Source organism: Palaemon carinicauda, chromosome 24 (assembly GCF_036898095.1).
Source record: "Palaemon carinicauda isolate YSFRI2023 chromosome 24, ASM3689809v2, whole genome shotgun sequence".
Taxonomy (NCBI): Eukaryota; Metazoa; Arthropoda; class Malacostraca; order Decapoda; family Palaemonidae; genus Palaemon; species Palaemon carinicauda.
In genome coordinates, this window is record NC_090748.1 from 63,049,712 (window position 1) to 63,060,046 (window position 10,335).

Below are 10,335 nucleotides of genomic sequence, written 5' to 3' on the forward strand. Positions count from 1 at the left end.
GCATTCACTTTTAGAGTATTGAACAAGTTTACCTACGTTGGTAGCTGCAAAACTACAACGTTGGGCAATTATGTTAGCTGCGTACCACTATGATATAGAAGACCGTCCAACATCAAACATGGGTAATGCAGATGCTTTATCTAGATTACCAGTAGACAAAGCTCCAGAAGAGTATGATGACAGTATTCGGTTAATTTCTGTATATGATGTACCCATAACAGCCAAAGATGTAGCACACAGTGCCAAGAGAGACCCAGTACTTAGTAAGGTTTTAGAGAGTTTAATGACAGGTAGGGACTTATGTGGAAAAGATGAAAAATGTAAACCCTATAAGGATATATGGTATGAACTGAGTGTAACACAAGGAATAGTGATGAGAGGTTCAAGGGTAGTTATTCCTAATTCAGTGATGAATAAGGTTTTATCTGAAATACATGCTTATCACCAAGGTATTGTAAGATCAAAGTCAATTGCAAGAACTTATTTATGGTGGCCAGGTGTAGATAAAGATGTGGAATCTTATATAAAGAATTGTATGAATTGTGTTATGCAACAGAACAATCCTCAATTTGCTAGAATGCACCCGTGGGAGTTACCCAGGTATCCATGGCAAAGAGTGCATATAGATTTTGCAGGTCCTTTTTTAAATTACTTGTTTTTGATAGTAGTAGATGCTTACAGTAAGTGGCCAGAAATTATCCCAATGAAGACAACAACGTCTTATGCCACAAGAGAAGAGTTAATGCAAATCTTTTCTACACATGGTATTCCAGAAAGAATTGTTACAGATAATGGTCCACAGTTTACCTCACAAGAGTTTAAAGAATTTTGTAATGTCAATGGTATAAAGCATACATTTTCAGCAACATATCATCCATCTACTAATGGAGAGGCTGAAAGATTTGTCCAAACGTTTAAACACAATATGAAGTGTAGAAAAGCAAATTCAGGTAACATATTTTTGCATGTATCAAAGTTTTTATTGTCTTGTAGAACAACGCCTCACAGCACAAAGGACGTGACACCGTCAAATCTGTTGATGTGGAGGAGGGTAAGGTGTAAGTTAGATTTGTTGTATCCAAGTTTGCAAAGTGATTTAGAAGATAAAGGATATAAACAAGTAATAAAGCTTCCTAATGTAAAACATTTTTTACCTTTATCTGATGTCATGGTAAGATCGTACAACAATCCAGAGAGGTGGGTACCAGGAGATATTGTGAGAGAGATAGGAAATTTACATTATGATATTAAAATTGGTGGAAATATTGTAAAACATCATGCTGATCAATAACAGCCATTAAACAGAAATACAGTAGAGCATGTGAATGTTAGAGATGAGAAACTTCCAGAAGTAGTTAGATCGAATGAGTCAATTATCAACCAAGATCCTCCAACATCAAATGTAGATTCAGAACCAATTCATGTACCAGTACAGGATGAGATTAAAGTGCTTCTTAATAGGAAAAATAGAGGAAAGCCCCCTGAAAGATTAGATTTATAAAGATTTTTACGATGTCAAGTTAAGGGGGAGGAGACTGTTATGTATTATTGTGATAATGTACTGTATTACTTCAAGTGTTACATGTATTGCTCAACATTGCATCATATTGGTTTGATTAAACATGTTCACGAATGTATATAAATGAAATGATTTCTTTTGATATTAGGATTCATGCATTTATCAATTACCTCAGAGATAGGATGTGATTCTGTTTACTTTTGTGTTGCAGTAGGATTTAAGTCTTTTGAAAGCGATGCTCTTTTCTTAATTAGCAATGTTTTGCTATGTCAGATTGTTTATGAGACATTCCCACGCTCAGAGTTGGGAGTTGGTTGTCACAGAACAATATAATCACAAGAATTCATTAAATGTATTTTTAAGAATACCAACGTATCATTAAATCCCACCGAGAAAAACTGGCAACTCAAAATGGGATCCCCTGGATAATTGCTAATAATTCTTCACTCATTCCAGGTGAGTGAGTAACATGCTGAATTCATTAGACATCCTACAACTAATCCTACAATATATATATATATATATATATATATATATATATATATATATATATATATATATATATATATATATAACATTTGCCATAAGAAAGGGGAGGTCTAGAATGTATTAGATTTTGGCTTCGACAAACAATTTATGAATAATCCTCAAGTATGAAATTCACCCTTTAGGTAAAAAAAAAAAAAAACTATATTTATCTGAAAAAAAGAAATCACAAACCATTTTTAAAATCTGGTTCAATCTTTGACTGTAATGGTCGGCAACTACCGAGCTATGGAGTCTGTAACGGGCCGAGAGAAGGTTGTGATTTAAAGGCAGGATGAAAGCAACTGAGTAAACTTTATTAGAGAACACTCGTTTATATATAGATAAACTCAAGGCAAAAAGGGCATAAAAACATAACAGACAATTTCATGTTCAACGAAAAGCTCACCGGTTAACAGTTAATGGTAAGAAAAACAGTCATGTTATTTCAGGTTCTTACCAGTGCGAGGGGACAGCGAAGATACAAGCATAATGCACACAAAAAATGAAATGTCGTTACTATGTGCGATCGTTTGACACACGGTTGGTACATGGCTCCCCCCTAAAAATGATATACTGTACATGCTAAATAGAGTGCCCTGATCTAGAGAGGCGAATTGTAGGCGGATCATCTGGCAGGAGATAAGCAGATTTTAAACGATCAATGGAGATCTAGTCTTCTTTGCCACGAATGTTTAGTAGGAATGCTTTCGGACTGCGTTGGATCACATGGAAAGGCCCCGTGTAAGGGGGCGTTAGCGGTGGCTTGCTAGTGTCGTTGTGTAGGGAGACGTGCATCGCATAGTGCAAGTCTGTTGGTATGTGATGCTTCATTGGGGGCTTGTAAGTCTGGCGGCATGGAGTAAATTTTCCCACGACGTGACGTATGCACTGGAGTTCGTTGGAGGAGGTTGCAGAAAGAAAAGTTTCGGCAGAGACGACCAACGGGTCGCCATACACCATTTCAGCTGCCGAGATGTCGAGGGCGTCTTTAGGAGTGGTCCTTAGTCCCAGGAAGACTCAGGGAAGCTGAGTAAACCAGTTGGAATCCTTGCAGAGGGACATCAAAGCTACTTTGAGGGTGCGATGAAAATGTTCAACCATTCCATTGGCTGCGGGGTTGTAGGCAGTTGTCTGAGGGAGGTGATGCCCAGGAGATTCGCTAATGATGTCCAAAATTGAGAGGTGAAAGTGGTACCCCTGTCAGAAGTAATATGCTCAGGGATTTCAAATCTTGCAATCCATCCTGAGAGTAAGGCATATGTACATGAGGCGGACGTTGAAGTTTCCATGGGAACGGCTTCAGGCCAATGAGTGGAGCGGTCGATGACGGTAAACAGGTAACGATGTCCTTGTGATGTGGGTAGGGGGCCTACAACATCGACGTGAATGTGTGCGAAACGATGCTGAGGTTGAGGAAAGGTGCCCACTCCTGAATCTGTGTGTCGATGTACTTTGGAAGTTTGGCAAGAAGTACAGGCGTGGACCCAATCCATAGCATCCTTAGAAATGCTGTGCCAAATGAACTTTGTCTTCAGCAGCTGTGCAGTAGAATTGCACAAGGGCTGTGAAAGGCCATGAATGAAATCAAACACCTGTCGGCGTATGGGACCAGGAATCCAAGGTTGCGGTCTACCAGTAGTGAGGTCACAGAGGAGGGTGGTGCTGGAGTCGTCGAGGGGGACGTCTTCCCAACGGAGGGATGTGCAGGATGTCCTACATGCTTGATACTCTGGATCCTGTCATTAGGCTTCACCCAAGGTGTTGTAATCCAATCCCAGTTGAACGGCAGCCAACCTGTGTCTTGACAGGGAATCGGCAATGGGATTCATTTTCCCAGGGACGTGTTGAAGGGTGCAGTTGTATTCAGCCACGGTGGAGAGATGACGGCGTTGACAGGAGAACCAGGCATCAGACTGTCGAGTGAAGGTGTGCACCAGAGGCATGTGGTCTGTGTGAATGATGAAGGGCATACCTTTTAAGAGATGGCGAAAGTGACGGACAGCCAAGTGCACCGACAGCAATTTGCGATCGAAGGTAGAATAACCCAATTTTGCCTTGGACAGTTTTCTGCTGAAGAATACCAATGGGCGGGGCGAGCTGTTGACCATCTGTTTGAGTACTGCACCAATAGCGACATCATCGGCATCGATGGAGAGAAGTAGAGGGGCATGTGGGATAGGAAAAGTGAGAGCTGCAGCTGTTGATAAGGCCTTCTTTGCATTACAGATGGCCGCTTCTTGAAGAGGACCCCACTTCATGTCCTTTGGTTTGCCCTTGAGGGAGGTGTAAAGGGGAGCAAGAGTGGTGGCAGTAGGTGGCAAAAAATTGTGATAATAGTTGATCATGCCCAAGAATTCTTGCAGTGCTTTGACGGTCGAGGGCCTGTGGGAGTCCCGAACGGCTGCCACCTTCTCAGGGAGGGATGGACTCCTTCGGGAGTGATGCGGTGCCCTAAGAAGAACGGTACTTCGGTGGTGCCAAAGGTACACTTGTCGTACCGGACTACAAGGCCATTTTGTTGCAGGCGGTCAAGCACGATGCGCAGGTGACGGAGTCCACATAATATACACAGAAGGGGAGGTCCCCTAAGATGCCATCCATGAGACGTTGAAAAGGTCAAAACAGGACAATTGAAGGTGTATATACCAAACGGAGGGGTGATGGCGGCAGGGCCGGATTAAGAAGTCTCCGGGCCCTAGGCTATTCAGGTTGGCGGGGCCCCTTTGAGTTACGGGTAAGCGAAGCAACCCCTTCCAGCTTGAGGTGGGGGGGGGTGTCGGTGTGAGCATGTTTAAGGTCTAATTAAATACATTCTGGCTATTTAGATTAAATTTAATAGGGAAAGTACATCAAGGCAACCAAAACCATTTACCAACAGCCATTATAACTATCTTGTTAAATCATGCATTTTAAAGAGAATAAGCTCAAGACAGCATAGTATTACTAGATTAGGCTATTAAAGTAGTGACATCATGTACCTACTATATTCAGCATAACCACTACAGCAGTATCATTCCCTTTATATATCACTGACCATTATTGTTATCATTGCATCATGCATAAGACTATCAAATCATATAAACTCAAGAAAGTAAAGAATTGTTAGATAAAGTAATGACTTTTAACCCTACACCTATTACATTCAACACAGCCAGTGTTATCATTCCGTTTATATCACATTTTGCCATTAAGCCTATAAAAATCAGTAAATCATTCATATCAAAAATAGAAACTCAAAGTACAGTATTTCTAGATAATTAAATCTTTGCCATCTTATACCCATCTCCTTTAACATAATAATTCCATTTTCATTATTATTTACCATTACGCTTATCTAATTATATGTTTAAAGAAAAGAAACAGAAGAATCCTAGGTTACTAAAGCAATAGCATCATACACACCTTTGGTATTTAACATAACCTCTACTTTCCCTTTTTGTGATTATCATCAAATCATGCATGTACATATATCAACTTCACAGCCACTTCTTAAATAAACTAGGTTACTAAAGCATCATACTCACCTTTGGTATTCAACAAAACCACTACATTCCCTTTTTGTGATTATAATTAAATCATGCATGTACATATATCAACTTCACAGGCACTTCTTTAAATAAATTTCTTTCTGGATTTCATATTGGCAAAATCATCAATTATATTCTGAGAATCAATATTTCTTGTTAGATCAGACTCAATGGTCAACAAGGCTAGGTTACACAATTTGTCTTGGCTCATTATTGAACGGAGCTGGTTTTTCACTCTTTTTAAAACAGAAAATGAACGTTCTCTTTCACAGTTAGTAGCTGGAAGTGTTAGGTAAAGGCGATACACTATGTCAACATTAGGGAAGGTTTCTGAGATACCTGCATTTCTTAAATGTTTCAAAGCAGCCGAGGGCGCACATTTTTCAGGAGGAGCTTTAATCTAATTCATATACCCACAAAAATGAACTATTTCTTCAACAAATGTGTCCTGAACATCTGCTGAAAGGTGTTATTGCAACTTTAATGCAGCTTCTCTCAATTTTGCATATGGCATAGTAGTAATTTTGAACAGAAATCCAAACTTGTCATTAAGATTCTGGTAGATTTCTTTTCTTTTCACCAATTCTATAATCAGCGAATCAGAATGACGAAGTATGTAGCTGTCTTATATTTCTGCCTTGGTAGCAATACAATTTCATTGTCTGGCTCTTCAAAATTGCGTTTCCTCTTCCTTGACCGCTGATGATCAGCCCGGTAACTGTAGTCTTTCACCAGCAGTTTAGCTTTCTCTTCAAACATTTCAAAAGCTTCATCATTGCAAAGTGAGATTACAAATTCTACTAAGCCTGCATAGAGGTTAGCACAAGTAGCCATTTCAATTTCAGTTTTCTGAAGTGTCTTGTTCGTGGCATTTAACCGTTCCAATATACAGTCCCAAAGCACACAGAGTAAGGCCAATTCAAAATCTTTCAATTTTGATGCTAAGCTGGCTGCTTCGCTTCTTGTAGTTGCTGTCTGGTCTTCATCCTCTGCTATTTGGATCAAAGCAGAACGTATTTCAGAAAAGCTGTCTTTAAAAGCATGTGTTGCATCATGCTGCGCTGACCACCTTGTTGTTGATAATGATTTGATGACATCTCCATGAATGGTTGACTTGAGTATACTCCACCGATGCGTTGAAGCAGAAAAAAAATTAAAGAGTGCTTGTAAAAGTCCAAAAAATGAGACTGCAGCAACACAACACTCCGCAGCACATGACCCAATAAGATTAAGAGAATGTGCTGAGCAGGGCACATATTCAGCAAGTGGGTTTTTTTGCTTGATACGGGCTTGCAATCCATTATATTTACCCGACATGTTACTTGCATTGTCATAGCTCTGGCCACGGCAATCCATAATAGAGAGATCATGTTCAAGCAGAGTATCCAGTATTACATTCATCATTGTTTCTCCATCATGGCCTGAAAGAGGAATGAATTTTATAAAGCGCTCTACAGGCTTACCACTGGAGTCAACAAAGCGAACAATGAATGTCAGTTGATCTGTATGTGAAATATCTGGTGTTGAATCTACACTTATTGCAAAGTATTTTGCAGTTTTCACAGCTGCTATGGTGTTATTGAGGACCTTCTTAGTCATCAGTTCAATAAATTCATTGCAAATAGTAGATGACATGTAAGATACAGTGCCTCTTCCTGCATTTCCAAGGCGTGACACATGATTTGCTAAGAATGGATCGAATTATGCTAACAATTCTATGATCCCTAGGAAATTACCATTGTTTTCCGAACCAAGAACCTCATTTTCTCCACGGAAACCAAGTCCTCTTAGAGCTAAAAATTTTACAACAGCAACAACTCTTTCTAGAACTTTTCTCCAATAAATGGGCTCTTTTTCAGTTTGATTTTCCAAATGAGAATCCAATAAGCCTTTTTTCTGTGCACGAAATACACTGGCTAAAATGCAGCTCCTGTTAGTGGTGCTGTTTTCATGTTCCTCGAAACGCTTGGAATTTTTCCAGTCATTGAGCCCCTGTGTGAAGGCATTTTCTTTGGTAGAAAATAGCTTGCATGCTGAACAGTACACTTTTCCTGAGCTCTCACAGTATACCATCCATGATCTTTTCACAGTTTCTGAATTTGCAAGCTTCCTATAAAACATAGATGACTTTAAACAACGACGATTTCCATCATCATAAATCCTTGCTGATTTCCTAAAGTCAATGTTCAGAGTTTGACTGAAGTTTTCTGCAATGAAAGCATTTCATAGAGAATCTGGGGTTACATTTGGCCATGAGGCAGGATCTTTTAAGACAAATACTGTGGATGAAATGTCCGTCACATTGAGAGGAGACACAAAAGAAGTAGATGCTGGCTGCGAAATAATGGAGGAAGGGCTTCCTGTATGATCTGACGTATCTGCAGATTCAACTGTACTGGTAACATCAGAAACTGTTTTTGTGAGCATGTCTGTGATCTTTCTGCAGCTCCCTACATCTTTCTTTTTCTGTTCTTCTTCTGGAATTTTCTTCTTTCTTTTCTGTGACCCACTCGCATAAGAACGTCCAACATCACGTTCACGAGATGCCATAATGAGGATGTATCACTGTCTGTAATCCTGCAAATACAAATTTTTCATCAATTATCATTATTTTTTTATTATTATTAATTATTTATTTTTCCAACATCAGGTTCACGAGATGCCATAATAAAGATGTACCACTGTCTGTAATCATGCAAATACAAATTTTTCATTATCAATTATTATTAATTTTTTAATTATTTTTTTTCTTCTGTCAATTGGGGGGATATGGCCCTTGTAGCCCCCTTTCCTCTGGCTGCGCCTCTAAAAATTCAAAACGTTACCAGAAAGGAGTCATATACAGAACTTTTACCATAGATTAGGTTAGTGATTTGGGTTATGAATATTTTACTAATTCATCCTCCTTGATCTCCAATTTACTTAAACAGAAATCATACTGAAATTGCACGGGAGAGCCAGATTTTCTCCAAATCCAATGCTTTTCTGGACGTCATTTGCTCCCTAGATAAATTTTCAACACCCTGAAATAGAAAAATCAGTACCTAAATAGCTGTGTAAACAGTGGTAGCACTAATAGTAAAATAGCAAATCCTTAGCATTTTGCTAAGAAATTGCATGGTTTACAACATTTTTGCACTTTGACCTCAATAACCTCTTGAGTAATAGAGATCTGTTATTGAAATGATAAAGACTTAAAGACAGGACAAAGTGCTTTTAAAACCTACAAACGGAAGTCAGTTTGCGTTTTTAAGTTTTCTTATAGTATTTTTTCCAAAAATGCGTCTTTACTGGTCCATGCGTCTTTACTGGTCAAGTAACCCTATCAGGTACCTCCCCTAACATTTAGAGGCGAAAACAAACATTTATCCATACACATCAATGTCTATCAACAACACTTCAGTTAATTTGTCACAGTACAAGTCTAGATAACGTGTAATTACTACAGAAAATGGGAGAGGAATCTCCCATACTCACCCATTACCGGGAAAACACAACCGTTCTGATGTAAACAAAGGCGTGTTGAGTGTTGCCATCTATGGTTAGGTTTATATATTTTTATTTTATTTCATTTAATTATTTATTTTTTTTATGATTAATTTTCAAAAATCAATTTTACTCTCCAAACACTTGAACTTTTTAGGTAGGGACCCCTTTGCACTTGCAACATGTGCGCAGTCTTAGATGAGCCCCTGAACCCCTCGGATCGTGGGGCCCCCAAATGCGCGGGGCCCTAGGCAAATGCCTAGTTTGCTTATGCAGTTATTCGGCCCTAGATGGCGGTCTTGGGGATGTCTTCTGGGTTCATAGGCACCTGATAATACCCTTTCAGGAGGTCGAGCATGGAGAAAACCTTCGCTTTGTGCAGGTAGGAGGTCACGTCGGCAATGTTTGGGAGGGGGTAGTGATCCGGTTCTGTTTACATGTTCAGGCACCTGTAATCCCTGCACGGACAGAGGGAGCCATCTTTCTTCAGAACGATGTGTAAGGGTAACGACCATGGCCTGGAGGTCTTTTGGCAAAGGCCCATTACCTCCATTTCGGCGAATGTCTGTTTGGCGGCTGCCAATCGTTCCGGTGCCAGACGTCTGAATTTTGCGAAGACTGGGGGTCCCGTCGTCTTTATATGGTGACAAATACCGTGCTTGGAAGGAGCCGTGGGCATTTGGCAAAGTTCTGGATAGAAAACTTCCGGGTACGACGTGAGGAGGTGGGCGTAGGCATACGTGGAAGCTCTGATGTGGAGAGCAAGGTTGGAGGGGGCGGGTTGAAGGGGTGTCGACAAGTACGAGTCTACGTTGACCAATTGTTGGTGGGCTACATCAACCAGAAGGTGGAAATGAGAGAGGAAATCCGTACCGAGGATTGGCAATGTGACGTCAGCAACGAGAAACTTCCAATTGAATTTACTGTTTCCAAACGATAATGTGAGGTTCTTGTAACAGGAGGTGGGTATCGCAGATCCGTTGGCAGCTACCAGGTGAACGTCGGCAGACATAGACAGACTATGTCGTGACCTGAAGAGTTCCCTTGGCAAAAGAGAACGATAAGGACCCGTGTCGTCCAAAAAACGCACGCCTGTCCCTGCATCATGTAAAAAGAAAAGATTCGAAACACGGGAGGCCACCGCCACGAGCGATGGCCTGCTTACACATTTTTTGGCCACTGACAATCCTTGGTACATTTCTTCGCGGCTGCCCCGAATCTGTTTTGGTAGTAGCAAAACTGGGGGCGATGGGAGGCAGTAAGTGGCTGTAGAAG

The 10,335-nt window shown here is 40.3% G+C and overlaps 1 protein-coding gene across 1 annotated transcript; it reads right to left on the bottom strand.

The window, feature by feature from the left end:
* Positions 1-6,165: 6,165 nt before the first annotated feature.
* LOC137618405 (52 kDa repressor of the inhibitor of the protein kinase-like) lies at positions 6,166-7,209 on the bottom strand. The gene has a single exon (XM_068348574.1). The coding sequence runs from the start codon at positions 7,207-7,209 to the stop codon at positions 6,166-6,168; it is 1,044 nt and encodes a 347-aa protein (XP_068204675.1).
* Positions 7,210-10,335: the final 3,126 nt, after the last annotated feature.